We start from the raw sequence: 21178 nt of genomic DNA on the forward strand, positions 1-21178 counted from the left end.
TGGAACAGGTAACAGTCTAAGTGACAGGAAGGGAAGATTGTTTTAGCAATATTCTGGAGGAAGTCCATCAAAGAAAAGATTTCCAAGTCTCTGGGGCCTTATAGGTTTTCCTATTCTCTGCTATTAGCTAGAATACTGCTATATTCCCCTAAGTGGGCAGAACAACCATGGGAATATTTTATTATTCCTTAACTCAAAATGCCTACATATTACTAAACTTATATAGTTCCCATTGTATGCAACTGCATGCACTTTGAGATACTCAGATTAGTCTATTCTGGACTACTGTGTCATCATTTTAATAATCTAATGTATCTGTCTTCACAAATTTATCAAGTTTGCTTTTCCTGTCTGCCTTCACTAACTCCCCTTTCTCAAGTAATAAGCTTTTGCAGTTGAGTTTTAACCTCCAGCATACAGGGAGTTTAAAGTGGAAACACTAGATCTTTTCCTGTACAGATACAAGCAGTGCCACTATGATCAAAGCAGAACAGAAACTGACAGCATTGCATCTTAACTTTTAGCACCTGGTTGGCCTTGCCAGGATTCGAACCTGGATCATCTGTATGGTTAGACAGAGGCTTCCCCTGAGCACAAGACCAGCTTTGGTGCAAGTTCCTTCCTTACAACTGCTATCCTTAAAGCTACAAAGTTTTCAAGCAGTTTCTGTTCTTACATGCAGCTAAAAAAGCAAAGGAAGTGTTTGGAATTTGAGTGTCATCAGGAAAGAATGACAACATGCAATACGCAGAAGGGTAGACTAAGTGGAAATAACGAAGTGCAGGGGAGAAATTGGATCTTACCCTATCCTGTTTTATTATAATCACAATATTAAGCACTTTACCTTGATATTTTTCTGGATTTGGCATTGCTTTTGACCTCTTTTTTGGCAAATTCACTCGAGGATCCCCAACAGTCAGGCCCAGTATTGTACCTGCTGCAATTTCTGATGGAGAGCTTATCCCTTTAAAACACACAAATGCACATCACTGTGAAACAGACATTACCAACAGGAAAAAACAATGGACTGAAACAGTCTTCTCTGTATTCTTTACTGGATACATTTTTCCCTTGGGATCGGATGCCTTTGCAAGCCTGAGAGGCACCATACAGTTTTATATATATTTTTGAAGAATCACTAATAGTCACCCAGTATTGTGGAGACAACAGTAGCAATGTTAATTAAGGTTACATCAAGATTTGTACTTAGTGCAGAAATGAAGTCACTGTTTCACACTTTAATGACTAAATTTATTCTCCAGTTTTGGCATAGTAACTCTCTGGAGGACAACTGAATTTTCCATGTGCTGCTTTTTTTTTTTTTTTTTTTTTTAATATACAAAAGGCCAATCAACTTTTTCAGAGGAAATAAAAGTCACAAGACTCTTTTCTACAGCAATTAGAAGTATTAGTTGTGTACTATATCAGTTATTAAATTGTATCATAGTTTGAAGAGTTTCATAGAATATCAGGGTTGGAAGGGACCTCAGGAGGTCATCTAGTCCAACCCCCTGCTCAAAGCAGGACCAATCCCCAATTTTTGCCCCAGATCCCTAAATGGCCCCCTCAAGGATTGAACTCACAACCCTGGGTTTAGCAGGCCAATGCTCAAACCACTGAGCTATCCCTCCCCCTATGTTCTATGTTTCCTTCCTCAAATCCCCTACTATATACCTTGCAACAACTTGAAGATGGCTTCTTGACGTTGATGAAGAGACACCGTCTCAGAATTCTTGCAGTTTTCTACCCACCAATTGTTAAGTTCCGTTTCTGCATCTGCCATCACCTGGAAAACAATGATTTCCTGTGAGGGAGACTAAGTGGCCCTTGAAGTGTTTTGTAGATCCAAATTCAGACTTAATGTATATGTACATCAGATATGGTCACAAAATATACTTTTCCCCCTCCTTAAATTTTGAATGGAAACTCCATTTTTACTGACATCTAAACTGGAAATTGTCATTTAATTCCTATAATACTGCATTTTTCCAGTCTTCCTTCAGCAAAAAAATGGCCAGCTTAATTCTTCGACCCAAAACTGAAGAACTAACAGCCTACAGTGTTTCTCAGCCTTTTTAGGTTAGCAAACCTTTATTCATGTCAGATTTATGACCCCCTTATGTTTACTATAAAAAAAAGTATGTTAAAAATATGAGAAAAACAGTAAGCCTGTGTGTATGTTTCAAGAAACTACTTGACCTTAAAAGGGTAAGGGTGTGCATGAAAAACAGATTTTTTGCTTTAGATTGTAACACAAATTTTCAATGACTTACACACCCTTTGATTACCTTTCATGACCTCCTCTAGGGGTGGTAACCTGCTGGTTAAGAAACATTAGTCTACAGTATGCCAGAGTGAACCTCGAATCTGCCTGCCATCTCATGTCAAGGTTCCTTCCCCACTCTGAACTCTAGGGTACAGATGTGGGGACCTGCATGAAAGACCCCCTAAGCTTATTCTTACCAGCTTAGTTAAAAACTTCCTCAAGGTACAAACTTTGCCTTGTCCTTGAACCTTATGCTGCCACCACCAAGTATGTTAAACAAAGAACAGGGAAAGAGCCCACTTGGAGACCACTTCCCCCCCAAAAAATATCCCCCCACGCCCTACACCCCCTTTCCTGGGGAAGGCTTGATAAAAATCCTCACCAATTTGCATAGGTGAACACAGACCCAAACCCTTGGATCTTAAGAACAATGAAAAAGCAATCAGGTTCTTAACTATTCTGAAAACTTGAGTGCTTACTCCAAAGCAATGCAGTTTTGTTGACTTTATTTTTTTTAACTCTTGATTTCTTCAGGAACCCCCAAATCAGACACCTTAATGGAAAGTATACTTTAGTCAAATACAAGTTATTGGGCTCAATACAGGGGTAGTAACTGGATGAAATGTAATGACCTGTGATAGGAGGGAGGTCAAACTAGATAATTTAACAGTCCCTTCTGGTCTTAAAAAGTCTGTAAGTATGAATTATTGGTATTACTATTCTAGTAGTATAGCTTGTGCATCACAAGACAAGTAAATTGCTGATTCCTTACAGTTTGGATAGGAGCAGTTTTCAGTGCTTCTGTAAGGACACAGTGCGAGAGTGGGCCAATCAACCGATATCTGAGAATCTCCATGGTCAAATCACTGAAAAACATAAAAATACAAAAGTGAAACTAAGTGTTCATTCATGCAGTTTGTATGAACGGCACATCAGTCAATAGGATTTTAAATCAGAGATTCTAGCTAATTTCAAGTTCTAAGGTTAATAATTTCTGGTACTACGAACGTACCTGATCACAATGCCAGTAGTTTGTGATGTCCAGCAGTATGACTGAAGTGGAACTCTGGTTCCATCGCCAATGATTTTTTCCACTGGCACAGCTGTTTCTCCTTCATTGTCTTCCCTCTTCCTTTTCCTGCCAACACACATAGCTACATCTGTTTGTTTTTCTTCTTGAAGCAGTGTGACAATTGGTTCAGGAGAACAGGTTTCTACAGGCTCTGAACACTGACAGACTGCTTTTAGCTCACTCAGTATTTCCTAAGGGGAAAAAAAAATTGATATTGAGTTTGCATTCGCAAAATTAGAGATTTATTTGTAAGATACAGATCTAAGATACAATTTTAGAATTATGTTGTGCTGCTTTACCTTTCCTATACAGGCTAGATTCACAAGAGGTACCTCACGGCCATTTTACATGTCCAAATCTCAGAATCAGGCCCCACTGGAATTCATAAAGCCCCTGCTCAGCTGCCCTCAAACCCTGTAGGCTCTTAAGCCTCACTTGGTGCTGCCTACATTTTTTCAGTGAAAGTTCCCTGGGGACCTATGGTTCTGCCTCTCAGCAAGTGCACTGCAGAGCCACACCAGGCGTCCAGATACCTAAGCTTCATAGCAATACACAAACCGAGAGAAGACAGGTGTTCTTCCACCTAACTTGCCTGCGGGGCCTGATCTGGAAGCATGTTCTCTACAGCAGCCTGATCCAGCAGGCGAGGTGTGAAGCATACAGAAAATGCTGGGTTGGGGGCAAGAAAGACGACAACCACCATCATAATGTTTAGCCCAGTGGTTAGGGTACCGATTTGGGAGACCCCTGGTTCAAGTCTCCTCTCCACCAGAGGGGGAAAAAGGGGATATGAACTGGGATCGGCCACCACTAAGGTAAGCACCTTAGCCACTGGGCTGTGAGGTAGTCTGATGTGGGACTCCCTGTCTCTCTTGTTGAAACTGTTCCAGTCTGGATAAATAAATAAACCGCTCTTTTTTCCCTCCGCAGTAAGCATGAGAGCGACTCGACAGACTGGTGGCTAGAACACTCCTTTGAGAGGTGAAAGATCCAGGATCCAGTCCCTCTGCTCCAATGACTTTTTGGACAAAGAATGTGCGCTAATTACAGAATTTTAAGTTATGTAGTTAAATATCAGACCACAAAAAAAAAAAAATCTACAATAAAGATGTTCCAAGCTCAACTTGTTACAGAGGCGGGGAAAAACAACCACTACTTCAAGCATTCAATTAACCACTGCATTACGAGATGCTGCAACAAGACAGAGGGAATAGAGAAAATAATTCTAGTAAGAACTTAGTTTTTGTGCAAGATCAGCAACATTTATAATTCGTAATAATAGGGTAGTAATTATAGGGTTTTCAGGACCTGAGTCAAATGTTTAATTAAGAAAGTCAATTTAATTAAGGTTGTTTTTAAACCTCACACTTCAAACAAACAAAAAAACTGAATTTAGTTTGTTTTTATGGCTTTTGTTCAACAGCAAACACATCTATAAGATTAATGTATTATACTTCCCTCAAGTACTACACAATACGAAAATTGAGATTAGAATGTAAATTAAGTCAAACCAAGGAGTTAAAATACAAATTACAATTGATTAACTAAAAAGAAAACAACTTGAGATCAACAACTGGTAAAATCATTGCATGAGCACAGTCAGCAATCAAATCACAAGTTAACATAACACCAATGATTAGACTGACTTAGCCATTTACCTCTATGTAGTTTACTTAGCCGTTTACATTCTCCTTTCTGGAAACAACGGGGTTAAGTTTAGAATATTTATGAACCCAAGATACCACAGATCATTAGAGGTTAAGATTTGCATTGAACCTATACTATGGGCTCACACACACGCAGGTTATTACTATGGCTCATCCACCTCCCCCACACACACACACACTCTACAAACGCTAGGACAAGTCTTTCCTGGCAGGTGTCTCGGAACAGATATTCAAATATCCTGTTGAGGAAATAAAGAATGAAGTTACTTAGAAAAAGGATCTGCTGTCTGGTTTGTGTGCTGTCTGGAGCTTTAAAGTCAGTCAGGAACTGCAGTTTGGGGAACCAGATGATGTCTTCTAGCTCAGGTACCATATTGCTAATGGGCCTTCTCCTCCAGTCAACTGGCTGGTCTGTGATGTTTGCCTACTTCCCTTGGGAGGGAAACCAGAAGTATCAGTTTTTGTCATGGTGATCTTGGAAGGAACACATTCCTTCCACATTTACCTGGTCTTTTAAGGGTGAAATGCAGGCTTATCCACAGGACCTCCCCAGCAATCTTCTGATTTGAATCAGGGTAACACAAAAGTTTCACACCCCAACTGCATTGTCCAATCCTGGTCAAGTGAGGTCAATCTGACCTTTGATCCATTCTTGCAGCCCTTCTGCCTTGGGTACTGGTTCTTTGTCACAGCCACAAGTTCAGATGCTCTCTCAACAGGAAATTACTACACCACCAAAAAGATCCTGACTCCCTTTATTTGAGTCAAGAGCTAGGGCTCCCAAATGGCTTCTTGGCCATTTCCCTGCTCATGACTTATGATCCATTGTTCTTTTGACTTAGAAAAATTGTTCCCTACCTATTCACACATCTCATGCTTACACTTTCTCAAGGCCCAAGACCTCATGACTACAGAAAGAAAGTATAGAACTGTCATCCTGTCCGGGAAACAGTGTGAAAGTTTATTTCACTATCAAAGCTCAAAGCCCAAGCTGCTTCAAAAGCTACTTATTAAATCCCATTAATGTAAACTTACTAAAAAACATAGCAAATGAAAATTTATACGTAATGTCTACATTACTAGAGGCCTCTGTGTCTTACAGGATGCAAGAAGAAACTGGAAATTGTTTTACTTTTTCTGTAGGCCCATGTACCACACTCAGCTTTCCCAAATCCATCAGAAAATTATTGCATTTCAGATTTCCTGAAGAGAACATTTCAGAGAGAGATATAAGAAGCTTAAAGTTCAAACTATGAAGGGAGGGGAAAAAAAAAAAATCAGATATACCTGCTTAAGGGATGGATGTGTCCAGATCCACAGCTGTCTAGTTTCAGAAGTAATACAAGACCCATCCTGGGGTTTCCAAATGAAAGTAATAGGACCAAGCACCTCCTCAGGGTAGCGATCTGCACGGTAAAGGACCAGAGAGCCCTGGAGCCTTCCAGACAGACAAGGCACGGCTGCAAAAGTTGGCCCTGGGGGGAAAAAGGAAAAAAAAAAAATACACATAAAAAGATACAGAAACATCTTCTGTTTCAAAACCTTTCTACAAATGGACCACCAGTAAGAAGCTTCAGAGTAACAGCCGTGTTAGTCTGTCTTCGCAAAAAGAAATGAGTACTTGTGGCACCTTAGAGACTAACCAATTTATTTGAGCATGAGCTTTCGTGAGCTACAGCTCACTTCATCGGATGCATACCGTGGAAACTGCAGAAGACATTATATACACACAGAGACCATGAAACAATACCTCCTCCCACCCCACTGTCCTGCTAGTAATCTTATAAAGCTTTAAGCTTTAAAGCTTATCTAAAGTGATCATCAAGTTGGGCCATTTCCAGCACAAATCCAAGTTTTCTCACTGTCATAAAACTAAAGGGAAGGGTAAACCCCTTTGAAATCCCTCCTGGCCAGGGGAAAGCTCCTCTCACCCGTAAAGGGTTAAGAAGCTAAAGGTAACCTCGCTGGCACCTGACCAAAATGACCAATGAGGAGACAAGATACTTTCAAAAGCTGGGAGGAGGGAGAGAAACAAAGGGTCTGTGTGTCTGTCTATATGCAGGTCTTTGTCAGGGAGAGACCAGGAATGGAGTCTTAGAACTTTTAGTAAGTAATCTAGCTAGGTATGTGTTAGATTATGATTTCTTTAAATGGCTGAGAAAAGAATTGTGCTGAATAGAATAACTATTTCTGTCTGTGTATCTTTTTTGTAACTTAAGGTTTTGCCTAGAGGGGTTCTCTATGTTTTGGAATCTAATTACCCTGTAAGATATCTACCATCCTGATTTTACAGGGGGGATTTCTTTATTTCTATTTACTTCTATTTTTATTAAAAGTCTTCTTGTAAGAAAACTGAATGCTTTTTCATTGTTCTCAGATCCAAGGGTTTGGGTCTGTGGTCACCTATGCAAATTGGTGAGGCTTTTTATCCAACATTTCCCAGGAAAGGGGGGGTGCAAGTGTTGGGAGGATTGTTCATTGTTCTTAAGATCCAAGGGTCTGGGTCTGTAGTCACCTAGGCAAATTGGTGAGGCTTTTTACCAAACCTTGTCCAGGAAGTGGGGTGCAAGGTTTTGGGAAGTATTTTGGGGGGGAAGGACGCGTCCAAACAGCTCTTCCCCAGTAACCAGTATTAGTTTGGTGGTGGTAGCGGCCAGTCCAAGGACAACGGGTGGAATATTTTGTACCTCGGGGAAGTTTTGACCTAAGCTGGTAAAGATAAGCTTAGGAGGTTTTTCATGCAGGTCCCCACATCTGTACCCTAGAGTTCAGAGTGGGGGAGGAACCTTGACACTCACCCTCCGCCCCCCCCACACAAACTCACTCTCCTGCTGGTAATAGCCCATCCAAAGTGACCACTCTCTTCACAATGTGTATGATAATCAAGGTGGGCCATTTCCTGCACAAATCCAGGTTCTCTCACCCCCCTCCAAAAAACCACACACACAAACTCACTCTCCTGCTGGTAATAGCTTATCCAAACTGACCACTCTCCCTACAATGTGCATGGTAATCAAGGTGGGCCATTTCCAGCACAAATCCAGGCCCTCTCACCCCACCCCCCCCGAAAACACACACACACACACACACACACACACAAACTCACTCTCCTGCTGGCAATAGCTCATCCAAACTGACCACTCTCCAAGTTTAAATCCAAGTTTAACCAGACCGTCTGGGGGGGGGGGGGGGGTAGGAAAAAACAAGGAGAAATAGGCTACCTTGCATAATGACTTAGCCACTCCCAGTCTCTATTTAAGCCTAAATTAATAGTATCCAACCTACTACAGGACAGGCCTAACAAAGAAAATAACAGAACGCCACTAGCCGTCACCTTCAGCCCCCAACTAAAACCCCTCCAACGCATTATTAAGGATCTACAACCTATCCTGAAGGATGACCCAACACTCTCACAAATCTTGGGAGACAGGCCAGTCCTTGCCTACAGACAGCCCCGCAACCTGAAGCAAATACTCACCAACAACCACATACCACACAACAGAACCACTAACCCACGAACCTATCCTTGCAACAAAGCCCGTTGCCAACTGTGCCCACATATCTATTCAGGGGACACCATCATAGGGCCTAATAACATCAGCCACACTATCAGAGGTTCGTTCACCTGCACATCCACCAATGTGATATATGCCATCATCATGTGCCAGCAGTGCCCCTCTGCCATTTACATTGGTCAAACTGGACAGTCTCTACGTAAAAGAATAAATGGACACAAATCAGATGTCAAGAATTATAACATTCATAAACCAGTTGGAGAACACTTCAATCTCTCTGGTCACGCAATCACAGACATGAAGGTCGCTATCTTACAACAAAAAAACTTCAAATCCAGACTCCAGCGAGAAACTGCTGAATTGGAATTCATTTGCAAATTGGATACTATTAATTTAGGCTTAAATAGAGACTGGGAGTGGCTAAGTCATTATGCAAGGTAGCCTATTTCCCCTTGTTTTTTCCTACCCCCCCCCCCCAGATGTTCTGGTTAAACTTGGATTTAAACTTGGAGAGTGGTCAGTTTGGATGAGCTATTGCCAGCAGGAGAGTGAGTTTGTGTGTGTTTCCGGGGGCGGGGTAGGGTGAGAAAGCCTGGATTTGTGCTGGAAATGGCCCACCTTGATTATCATGCACATTGTGAAGAGAGTGGTCACTTTGGATGGGCTATTACCAGCAGGAGAGTGAGTTTGTGTGGCGGGGGCGAAGGGTGAGAAAACTTGGATTTGTGCTGGAAATGGCCCAACTTGATGATCACTTTAGATAAGCTATTACCAGCAGGACAGTGGGGTGGGAGGAGGTATTGTTTCATGGTCTCTGTGTGTATATAATGTCTTCTGCAGTTTCCACGGTATGCATCCGATGAAGCTCATGCTCAAATAAATTGGTTAGTCTCTAAGGTGCCACAAGTACTCCTTTTCTTTTTTCAGTAAGAAGCTGTAACCCAGAAGACCTGATCCTGGTGAAAAAAAGACATTAAAACTCTCCCCCAACTGACACCTGAGATTCTAACAAGAATCTTGTAAGCTATCCCAGCTCTAGTACCCACTACTTTCCACCAATCATCTCCTCAGAAAGATTTTTCAAGTACTTAATATAACCAGAGCTCTGTAGTAGCTTTGTTATAAGTATTCAGTTTATTCAGACTTTCTGTATTTTTGTACTGCATTTTTCTGCACCATGAGTCCAATTTTAGTCTCTATTTTGAAGCCTAGTTTCATTTTAAAATATTTATGGAAGTTTTACCTGTATCTATACTACACATCCGAGCAAGCACCTTCAGAAGCTCTCTCTCTTTTCCATTCAGCTCCAGACAACAGTAATATGATAAATCCTGAAACAACAGAAGATACTGAAGTTAGAATAGGTTTAAAAACAAACTCTGATAAGGAGATGCTAAATAGATAACTTTCCAAGACTTTGATCAGACACGAGAGCTTAAATAACTTTAATATTAAAGGTTTCATTGTTTCATATTCTCTGTGTGTATATAAAGTCTGCTGCAGTTTCCACGGTACACATCTGATGAAGTGAGCTGTGGCTCACGAAAGCTCATGCTCAAATAAATTGGTTAGTCTCTAAGGTGCCACAAGTACTCCTTTTCTTTTTAATATTAAAGTCAAAGACACATAGTAATTTGAATTTTGCTTGCTCTGTTTTATTTAAAAGTAAAGGTTTGACCTCCTTTGCTAATTGCCAGTTTTGATTCGGCAAGCATTTCTTATGTAAGGCACAGATTATTGGTCTGAGGTTAGACAGAGGAAACAAATTCGGTAACAATGTTTGCCATTGAGAACACCCTGTTTGAGATGCTGTCTTGGGGATTAGAGTTTCCTAGCTTACATATAGGGAAAAGTATTTGAATACAAAACCTTTCAAGTATAAAGAAAAGGAGTACTTGTGGCACCTTAGAGACTAACAAATTTATTTGAGCATAAGCTTTTATGAGCTAAAGCTCACTTCATCGGATGCATGCAGTGGAAAATACAAGGGGGAGATTTTATATATACAACATGAAACAATGGGTGTTACCATACACACTATAAGGAGAGTGATCAGTTAAGGTGAGCTATTCCCAGCAGGAGAGGAAAAAAACCTTTTGTAGTGGTGCTCAAGGTGAGCCATTTCCAGCAGTTGACAAGAACATGTGAGGAACAGTAGAGGGGTGGGGAGAAACAAGCATGGGGAAATAGTTTTACTTTGTGTAATGACACATTCATTCCCAGTCTTTATTCAAGCCTAATTTAATGGTGTCCAGTTTGCAAATTAATTCCAATTCAGCAGTCTCTCGTTGGAGTCTGTTTTTGAAGTTTTTTGTTGAAGAATTGCCACTTTTAGGTCTGTAAATCGAGTGACCAGAGATTGAAGTGTTCTCGGCTGGTTTTTGAATGTTATAATTCTTGACGTCTGATTTGTGTCCATTTAGTCTTTTACGTAGAGACTGTCCGGTTTGGCCAACGTACATGGCAGAGGGGCATTGCTGGCACATGATGGCATACATCACATTGGTAGATGTGCAGGTGAATGAGCCTCTGATATAGTGTGGCTGATGTTATTAGGCCTTATGATGGTGTCTTCAATCTCTCTGGTCACTCGATTAGACCTAAAAGTGGCAATTCTTCAACAAAAAACTTCAAAAACAGACTCCAACGAGAGATTGCTGAATTGGAATTAATTTGCAAACTGGACACCATTAAATTAGGCTTGAATAAAGACTGGGAATGAATGTGTCATTACACAAAGTAAAACTATTTCCCCATGCTTGTTTCTCCCCACCCCGCTACTGTTCCTCACATGTTCTTGTCAACTGCTGGAAACGGCCCACTTTGAGCACCACTACAAAAGGTTTTTTTCCTCTCCTGCTGGGAATAGCTCACCTTAACTGATCATTCTCATTATAGTGTGTATGGTAACACCCATTTTCGCATGTTTTGTGTCTATAAAATCTCCCCCCTGTATTTTCCACTGCATGCATCCGATGAAGCGAGCTGTAGCTCAAGAAAGCTTATGCTCAAATAAATTTGTTAGTCTAAGGTGCCACAAGTACTCCTTTTCTTTTTGTGGATACAGATTAACACGGTTGCTACTCTGAAACCTTTCAAGTATAGTTAAACATTCCCTGCAAAGGTTTGTTTGCCTCAGTCTCTTTCCACCCAATCATTCTCTACCTCAGACATTTCATAACATCAAAAATTAATAGCTAGTAAATCATTATACATGCTTCCCTTCAAGAGTGCTCTAATGAGACATCTATTATAATTTAAAGGTAAACTGCTTAATTATCTAGGCAAGGTAAGTGAAACTGTTGCAAGCATAATACCTGAAGAAGGCAGTGTTTTGTCATGGCTCGGTAGCAAGCCCTATAGCTCTTAGTTGTGGGTCTGTCTCCTAAGCAGTATCCCCATTTCTTCACCATATGAAATCTCTTTGCATGCCAAATATGTGTTTCCAACCAAATATTCTTCTTCTGCCTGCGATTAAACTCCACCACCAAGTTTACGTGACGCCTTCGAGCTTTTCGGCACTTGTTCTTTGAATGCTCTTTTTTCTGATGCACAGCTTTCTCTGCCTGTGTTTTCAGAATGGAAGATATTTTCAGTGGCAAGCTTGAAAGCACAAGTAAGTTTCTATAGAAGAGAATGGCTGTTCTGGATTAGAAGACACTGAACACTGCTAAAACATTTATAGCTTAAACATATGGTATAATTTATTGTTCATAATTAAGATTTTTTTTTAATTTTTTAAACACTTACAAAAAACCCAAAGCCTGTTATTCTTCACCTAAGAACACTGAGGTTAAAATTTTACAATGTTATCAGCAAAAAATGAGTTTGTTTGCCTGTTGTCCAAATTTCTGCACAAAAATCAAAATATACTACACATTGATAATATAAAGGCTGGAAAGACAGAGGGTGTTGAGAATCAGCCCTCAAGTGCACCAGCAGAATTGAATAGAGAGTCCTGCACTATTCATGACTGCTGCCAGTGTTTATTACAGCTCACGCTCAGGAAAACCTGCAGACAGGTGAATTTTAGCCTTTGCAAGTAGACACTGGTCTCTTCAGACAAGTGGCTGACAGCTGTTAGCACCCATAATTAATTTTACTGTATATCAGACTACATGGGATGTCAGAGGTAGATTTAAGGATACTGCGTGCCCTCGTCCTTTTCCTAAAGATTTATGACTAGCAGTATACCAATAAGTCATTATCTTTAAGGATAAACTGAAGAGAACCTGAATTGCCAGAGGGGTATCACTGAAGTTTGATACCCAAATCACTTCATTTGATTAAAAAGACATGGAACTGAGTTTTTCCTTTTTGACTCCAGTAGGAGTAAGTCTTAAAGTTTAAGTATCCTAATATATAGGTTAAAGGCATAAGTCACATTAGAGGACACTAAAGGCCACACCATACAGAATAATTCAAAATAATAAATTAGTATAAGCATTTGTATTTTGGGAAAAAATTACTTGAAATTATATTCAGAATCTTTGCAGTGACGAGATCTTTTGATTTCAGAACCAGTCATTTTATCAAATACAGATTTGTTTAAGGAAATAATTGACTGCTGTAAAGCAATGGCTGAAGGCTACCATGAGTAAGTATTTCACTGCCATTTAGTCAGTCACCCTTAAATTACTCAGAATACACATTAGGAATGCTAGGCTCAGCAACAGAAGTAACAACAAATTTAAGGAACCATGCACACACTAAAAGCAGGAAGGGAAAACAGACATAAAACATACTTCAAAAATAACTGAACGATGCAGTTTAGAGACCAGTCATATTTAGATACCAAATGCTATAAGTGAATTGTACCTCTTTTCTGGCAATCTCACGGAGCCGTCTAGGTAGGCGTTTAATATTGTGACTCATGGCTCGTCTTCGCATGTGCCTAGGCAGAGTCTGAAAGACTAATGAATTGGAAGACTTCTGTGTAACTGCCTTCAACATAACACTGATTTCAGCAGCACGGGCTTGAGCAAAGGTAGATGCTGAAATGAAAAAAACATGCAGAGGTGATATAATGGAAACAGAATTAAATGAGAGGCTCGCCTTTTGCTTACTTTGTTTTATAATACAAGCCAATACAAAAGTTTTGCAGCAATAAAGTTTGCAATTTTAAAATTGTGTAACTATGGAATAATAGTATATTGCTGCTATAACTCCCTAATGACTCTTACAATATTAACTTTTGTTTTGTTTAGTAAACTACTCAAATAGTTGTACCCTATTACTGAAATAATTTAAGTTATTTAGGTATTTTGATGCTCTCAGCAGAAACCAAACAGTCATGCAGCACATGATTCTAAAAGCCTTGCTGAATATTCTCCTTAGATCACATTTAATTTAACTGAAAATAGAATTTATATAATTTGTTTTGAGTGTTCAAAGCTGAAAAAAAAAAAACTGTTGGTGGAGATACCATAATTGCTTCCCTTTTGGCCATTGCAGAATGTTTACAAATACATTGACAACAATCATGCCTGGATAACTGACAGAACTGATTTTAAAGTTTACCAATTGATACAGTATTGCCAAATCATGTAAATTAGTACGTTTTATTTGCCCCTTTGCTTCCACATAGGAGGGCTTTTCTCCAACTAAAATAGCATTTAATTTATGTGAACATAAGAATGGCCACACTGGGTCAGACCAAAGGTCCACCTAGCCCAGTATCCTGTCTTCCGACAGTGGCCACTGCCAGGTGCCCCAGAAGGAATGAACAGAGCAGGTAATCATGCACAAAGCCTTGGAAACAAGCAGGGAGAACTGGAGGCCCTGGTGATGTCAAGGAATTATGATGTGATTGGAATAACAGAGACTTGGTGGGATAACCCACATGACTGGAGTACTGTCATGGATGGTTATAAACTGTTCCGGAAGGACAGGCAGGGCAGAAAAGGTGGGGGAGTAGCACTGTATGTAAGGGAGCAGTATGACTGCTCAGAGCTCCAGTATGAAACTGCAGAAAAACCTGAGTGTCTCTGGATTAAGTTTAGAAGTGTGAACAACAGGAGTGATGTAGTGGTGGGAGTCTGCTATAGACCACCGGACCAGGGGGATGAGGTGGATGAGGCTTTCTTCCGGCAGCTCGCGGAAGCTACTAGATCACATGCCCTGGTTCTCATGGGTGACTTTAATTTTCCTGATATCTGCTGGGAGAGCAATACAGCGGTGCATAGACAATCCAGGAAGTTTTTGGAAAGCATAGGGGATAATTTCCTGGTGCAAGTGCTAGAGGAGTCAACTGGGGGGGAGCTTTTCTTGAACTGCTGCTCACAAACCGGGAAGAATTAGTAGGGGAAGCAAAAGTGGATGGGAATCTGGGAGGCAGTGACCATGAGTTGGTTGAGTTCAGGATCCTGACACAGGGAAGAAAGGTAAGCAGCAAGATACAGACCCTGGACTTCAGGAAAGCAGACTTCGACTCCCTCAGGGAACAGATGGGTAGGATCCCCTGGAGGACTAACATGAAGGGGAAAGGAGTCCAGGAGAGCTGGCTGTATTTCAAGGAATCCCTGCTGAGATTACAGGGACAAACCATCCCGATGTGTCGAAAGAATAGTAAATATGGCAGGCGACCAGCTTGGCTTAACGGTGAAATCCTAGCGGATCTTAAGCATAAAAAAGAAGCTTACAAGAAGTGGAAGGTTGGACATATGACCAGGGAAGAGTATAAAAATATTGCTCGGGCATGTAGGAATGAAATTAGGAGGGCCAAATCGCACCTGGAGCTGCAGCTAGCGAGAGATGTTAAGAGTAACAAGAAGGGTTTCTTCAGGTATGGTGGCAACAAGAAAAAAGCCAAGGAAAGTGTGGGCCCCTTCATGAATGAGGGAGGCAACCTAGTGACAGAGGATGTGGAAAAAGCTAATGTACTCAATGCTTTTTTTGCCTCTGTCTTCACTAACAAGGTCAGCTCCCAGACTGCTGCGCTGGGCATCACAACATGGGGAATAGATGGCCAGCCCTCTGTGGAGAAAGAGCTGGTTAGGGACTATTTAGAAAAGCTGGACGTGCACAAGTCCATGGGGCCGGACGAGTTGCATCCGAGAGTGCTAAAAGAACTGGCGGCTGTGATTGCAGAGCCATTGGCCTTTATCTTTGAAAACTCGTGGCGAACGGGGGAAGTCCCGGATGACTGAAAAAAGGCTAATGTAGTGCCAATCTTTAAAAAAGGAAAGAAGGAGGATCCTGGGAACTACAGGTCAGTCAGCCTCACCTCAGTCCCCGGAAAAATCATGGAGCAGGTCCTCAAAGAATCAATCCTGAAGCACTTACATGAGAGGAAAGTGATCAGGAACAGTCAGCATGGATTCACCAAGGGAAGGTCATGCCTGACTAATCTAATCGCCTTCTATGATGAGATTACTGGTTCTGTGGATGAAGGGAAAGCAGTGGATGTATTGTATCTTGACTTTAGCAAAGCTTTTGACACGGTCTCCCACAGTATTCTTGTCAGCAAGTTAAAGTAGTATGGGCTGGATGAATGCACTATAAGGTGGGTAGAAAGTTGGCTAGATTGTCGGGCTCAACGGGTAGTGATCAATGGCTCCATGTCTAGTTGGCAGCCGGTGTCAAGTGGAGTGCCCCAGGGATCGGTCCTGGGGCCAGTTTTGTTCAATATCTTCATAAATGATCTGGAGGATGGTGTGGATTGCACTCAGCAAATTTGCGGATGATACTAAACTGGGAGGAGTGGTAGATACGCTGGAGGGCAGGGATAGGATACAGAGGGACCTAGACAAATTGGAGGATTGGGCCAAAAGAAATCTGATGAGGTTCAATAAGGATAAGCGCAGGGTCCTGCACTTAGGACGGAAGAACCCAATGTACAGCTACAGACTAGGGACCGAATGGCTAGGCAGCAGTTCTGCGGAAAAGGACCTAGGGATGACAGTGGACGAGAAGCTGGATATGAGTCAGCAGTGTGCCCTTGTTGCCAAGAAGGCCAATGGCATTTTGGGATGTATAAGTAGGGGCATAGCGAGCAGATCGAGGGACGTGATCGTCCCCCTCTATTCGACATTGGTGAGGCCTCATCTGGAGTACTGTGTCCAGTTTTGGGCCCCACACTACAAGAAGGATGTGGATAAATTGGAAAGAGTCCAGCAAAGGGCAACAAAAATGATTAGGGGTGTGGAACACATGACTTATGAGGAGAGGCTGAGAGAACTAGGATTGTTTAGTCTGCGGAAGAGAAGAATTAGGGGGGATTTGATAGGTGCTTTCAACTACCTGAAAGGGGGTTCCAAAGAGGATGGTTCTAGACTATTCTCAGTGGTAGAAGAGGACAGGACAAGGAGTAATGGTCTCAAGTTGCAGTGGGGGAGGTTTAGGTTGGATATTAGGAAAAACTTTTTCACTAGGAGGGTGGTGAAACACTGGAATGCGTTGCCTAGGGAGGTGGTGGAATCTCCTTCCTTAGAAGTTTTTAAGGTCAGGCTTGACAAAGCCCTGGCTGGGATGATTTAATTGGGGATGGGTCCTGCTTTTGAGCAGGGGGTTGGACTAGATGACCTCCTGAGGTCCCTTCCAACCCTGATATTCTATGATTCTATGATTCCCCTTCCCATGTACCCCACCTCTGCAGAGTAGGGGAGGGGAGACAGGGCTCAGGACAGAGCAGGAGAGCTTTCAGTGAGTGCCTTAAAGAGACAGCACATGGCATCTCTCGGAAACTTCCCCAGCAGCCAGCACACCCTGTCTCTGTGTCATGCGCACAGACAGTCTTTCACACTCACCTCCCAACACATACTTGTATTATTGTTGTTGTTACTTCTTGGTACTTCCTGCAATTCACGTATATTCTCTGTAATATTATTCTTTCAAAGTGTTGTTATTTTTAGTTTTTTGACTGGTCTATGCATATCATTTTTATTTCTCTCTTACTACTCAAAGAATTAAATTGAAGTGCGAGTTCTAAAATACCTAACCTGTTTTGGCTGGAGTAATTATCCCTATGGTAACTTTTTAAAAACATATTCTATCTAGGTTTTTTGTTTCTACTGGTGGTACACATCCGCGCATACCTCAGTGCGCATAACAAAAGTTATTCTGCACATGGATGGAGGAAATTAGAGGGAACATTGCATCATCCCTGCCAATCCTGGTTAATAGCCATTGATGGACCTATCCTCCAGGAATTTATCTAGTTCTTTTTTGAACCCTGTTATAGTCTTGGCCTTCATAACATCTTTTGGCAAAGAGTTCCACAGGTTGACTGTGCATTGCATGAAGAAATATTTATTTTGTTTTAAACCTGCTGCCTTCTTGTTTTATGAGAAGGAGTATATAACACTTCCTTATTTACTTCCTCCACGTCAGTCATGATTTTATAGAGCTCTATCATATCCCCTCTTGGGACCTCTCTTTTCCATCTGAAAAGTCCCAATCTTATTAATCTCTCCTCATATGGAAGCCGTTCCATACCCCTAATCATTTTTGTTGCCCTTTTCTGAACCTTTTCCAATATATCTTTGAGACAAGGCAACCCTATTTGCATGCAGTATTCACAATGTGGGCATAAGACCACCTGGAAACATCCTCAGTCCAAACACTGGCACCCACTTAAGTATGTTATAATCAGAGCCTGAGATTATGATGACATCCGTATAACACAAGCCATGAGAGGTACAGATCACTGTTGGACAGACCTTAGATTAGTAAGATCAGTTGTGAGCCTTATGTGTAGCTATATGTCACAGTGAAAAATAGGCTATATGTGTAGCTACACGTGTCGGTAAAAGGCTCCTGCTACTGGGGCCTTTCCCTGCTGCTGTGGGGAAAGATTACAGCAGCAGGGAGGAAGCAGGACACTACACTATTAAAAAGAGCAACATAGGATGGGGAAGGTACTGCTTGGATAAGTAGGGTATGCACCCACAGGATTCAGGCATGTTCTTACTCTACTTGCCTAAGCAGTGCCTCGCAATCTACACTGGTTTATATCAGCACTAGAGGCCGTGATGCGTAGTGAATGTCCTCTACATACTGCCAAAAGTGTGCAGTGTAGACATATCTTAAAAATGTAGGTCCACTGACAACATTCATTTTTCTAACCTACAAAAATCCAGAATATGTATGTCTTTGTGACCAAGTACGTTTAAATCCACAATACTGAGGGGAAAAAAAAAAAAAAAAAAAAAAAAGTGTGGCTTAACAAAGATTTAGTGTTAGTTTCAATCCAGAAGAGTATTTCTACTGAGGGGAAAAATACCTGATAAAACAGAAGTCCACAAGTGCATATCAAATAAGGTCTCAGTTCTTCCAGATTTTACTATCTATTTTACTTTATAGATTTTTACTATTTAAAAACAAAAAAACATGGACCTGAACTATCAGTCCATGGTAACTTCTAGCAAAAATTTCTCTGGACACTTACCTGTTACGTATTTAGGCATTTCTTGAGAAACATTTTGGCGTCCTCCTCCCCAACCTCCTCTTCCTCTACCTCTCTCACCTCTATTTTGCCCCTTAGAAAAATGTTGTTCTTTCCTGTACGAAGGTCCAGGAGACTGATGTTGAGGTCTCTGCTGCTGATACTCCTGTGAACTATCAGGATGGAGATCTGCTAGCATGTTGAAAAAGAGAAACAGAGGACGTGAAAATGCTATTAGACTAGCCTGAATAAACGAGCAAATAAAGTTTTTCTAGCATGTGACTACATTTTTGAAAATGAAAGAGAAAAAGTCATTTTTCTATTCAGATCCAGTTTCCGTAAGTTTATGTGATCCCTTTAAGAAGCAGTATGTTTAAAAAAATTAAAAGCGAGTTCTGATTATTTTTAAGTTGATTTATTTTAAAGAAGTGCACAAAACCTTGAACAAAGGTGGCCCTAAAAACATAATGCTGTCAGTTCATCTGTTTACAAACACTTAATTTACCTAATTTAGGTGAAGAGAAGTACCACCATTGGTTCCAATGCACTAAACACTGACCGACATACAAAAAGATGACAGTTGGGAAAAATATTTGTATTCAATAAATACTGAATGAACTTCACACATTTCACACCTTGTTTTGTAGTTTGAAAAGAGCTACTTCCCCCATTATGGTGCTGTATTCCACCATGACATGGTCCACACTCAGAAGATAAAGTGACACTAGCAGGCTGATTTCTCATTTTCTTGGCTCGTTTCTTCTCTCTTGCATTAGACATTTCTGGCGAAAAAACAAACAAAAATTAAAAAGGAGACCATCAGCACATGTACTCTTCCACTTGGCATCACAAACCAATACCTCAGGCCTTATCTATGCACACAAATTGTACCACTTCACCTATACACCAGTACAGTTAAGTGGTACAACTTCCCCACATGTTGCTGCAATTCTATTGTTATAAAGGTGCTTTACAGTAGAATAGCTAATTCTGTAGGTCAGGGGAAAAGCAACAGGCTACACTGGTTTAGCAGAATTCAATTTTTTAAAATATTTCAACAGATAATATCCATGTTAATTTTAAGCATTTTTAATTTTTACCAAGTTTTCAGTTAAACAAAATTGTGGGGGGGGGGGTGAGACAATGTAATAACAGTAAATGATGAGATTAAAAAAGTTAAAGCTTTTTAGCTGTTAAAACACAAAACCACCACCATCACAAGTCAAAATAAGCATTCTTAAATCAAATTAATAAATGCTCAATCATTTTTCTAACTTTTGCTATCTATAAATTTCAGTTATCAATGGAAATATTTTTTCTCCATTTGTGTGTGTATGGTAAAATCAACACTTAGTGACATTTACAGATAGAAAACTAATCCTTCCAAGCTTAGCTATAACACACCTTTACACAGAGAAACGCATCCACACCAGAAGTTGGACCAATTTAATTATCAAAACCTAGCAGAATAGTTTTACTGGTACAAAAATCAGTGGACACACAAGTCATAAAGGAAACAAATAAATTAAATGGAAAGCTGCAAGTAGATTCCTTAAAACAATCCAGCCACTGCACAAAATATTGACAGGTTTGACTGCATGCTATATAGAAACGGTTTTACAATCTATGCCAATCCGAATCCCAAACTGAACTTCATCTTCTGCTGAAATTGTTGGAGTAAGGCACGAGACGTTTAGCAGATGTGTTTCCCCTGGAGTGAACTTAGTGAAGGGGACGGGGGGGGACCACATATAATGCACGTGTCTGACCTTCGCTTCCTGACTCAGCATGTCGGATGCTACAACGCACAGCCTGTGTGGGGGGGAGAGGGGGGAGGAGGAGGAATGACTGCTAGGGAGCCGGCTATTGCCGCATCCCGTCACAGGCTAGCGCTGCAATGCAGGGACAGGACAGGCAGGGCGACCTGAGTCCATACAGCCAGGGCTGGGGTGATGGGCACAGGGCCAGGGCAACCAGGCACCCCAACGAATAGCGGGAGCGCGCGCGGGGCACCGGGAGAGGGGAGAGCGGGGCGGGGCACCGGCCCCCCGGGAGAGCGGGGCGGGGCGCTGAGGCCCCCAGGCGGTACCTGGAAGCGGAAGAGTGTAGATGTCCCACCAGGCTCTGCCCCTCTGCCCCTCTCCCCGGCAGCGGAGCAGCCTCCGGCTACTGCTCTCCCGCCAGCGCTCAGCTCCCCGGCCTTTCAGCCCACGACAACCACGCCGGACCCGCCGCCGCCGCCGTCGTGAGGACCGCGCAAGCGCATAAGAGCCC

General features: G+C 41.5%; 1 protein-coding gene across 2 annotated transcripts in view; it reads right to left on the minus strand.

Moving 5' to 3' along the window:
• The window catches only part of POP1 (POP1 ribonuclease P/MRP subunit), a 42013-nt gene extending 20837 nt beyond the window's left edge, over positions 1–21176 (minus strand). The window contains exons 1-11 of one of the 2 annotated variants that reach the window (XM_048841318.2): positions 20994–21176; positions 19540–19686; positions 18908–19093; positions 13339–13514; positions 11838–12086; positions 9764–9851; positions 6293–6480; positions 3279–3529; positions 3039–3132; positions 1675–1786; positions 845–964 (exon numbers count right to left, since the gene is read on the minus strand). In XM_048841318.2, the coding sequence (XP_048697275.2) occupies positions 845–964; positions 1675–1786; positions 3039–3132; positions 3279–3529; positions 6293–6480; positions 9764–9851; positions 11838–12086; positions 13339–13514; positions 18908–19093; positions 19540–19684 (1609 nt within the window). In that variant the 5' untranslated portion in view covers positions 19685–19686; positions 20994–21176. Of the gene's footprint in view, positions 1–844; positions 965–1674; positions 1787–3038; positions 3133–3278; positions 3530–6292; positions 6481–9763; positions 9852–11837; positions 12087–13338; positions 13515–18907; positions 19097–19539; positions 19687–20993 lie in introns of both variants that reach the window. The other variant, XM_048841317.2, reaches the window with a different exon arrangement.
• Between the last annotated feature and the right edge of the window lie 2 nt (positions 21177–21178).

The sequence above is a fragment of the Caretta caretta genome, chromosome 2, assembly GCF_965140235.1.
Source record: "Caretta caretta isolate rCarCar2 chromosome 2, rCarCar1.hap1, whole genome shotgun sequence".
Lineage (NCBI taxonomy): Eukaryota > Metazoa > Chordata > Testudines > Cheloniidae > Caretta > Caretta caretta.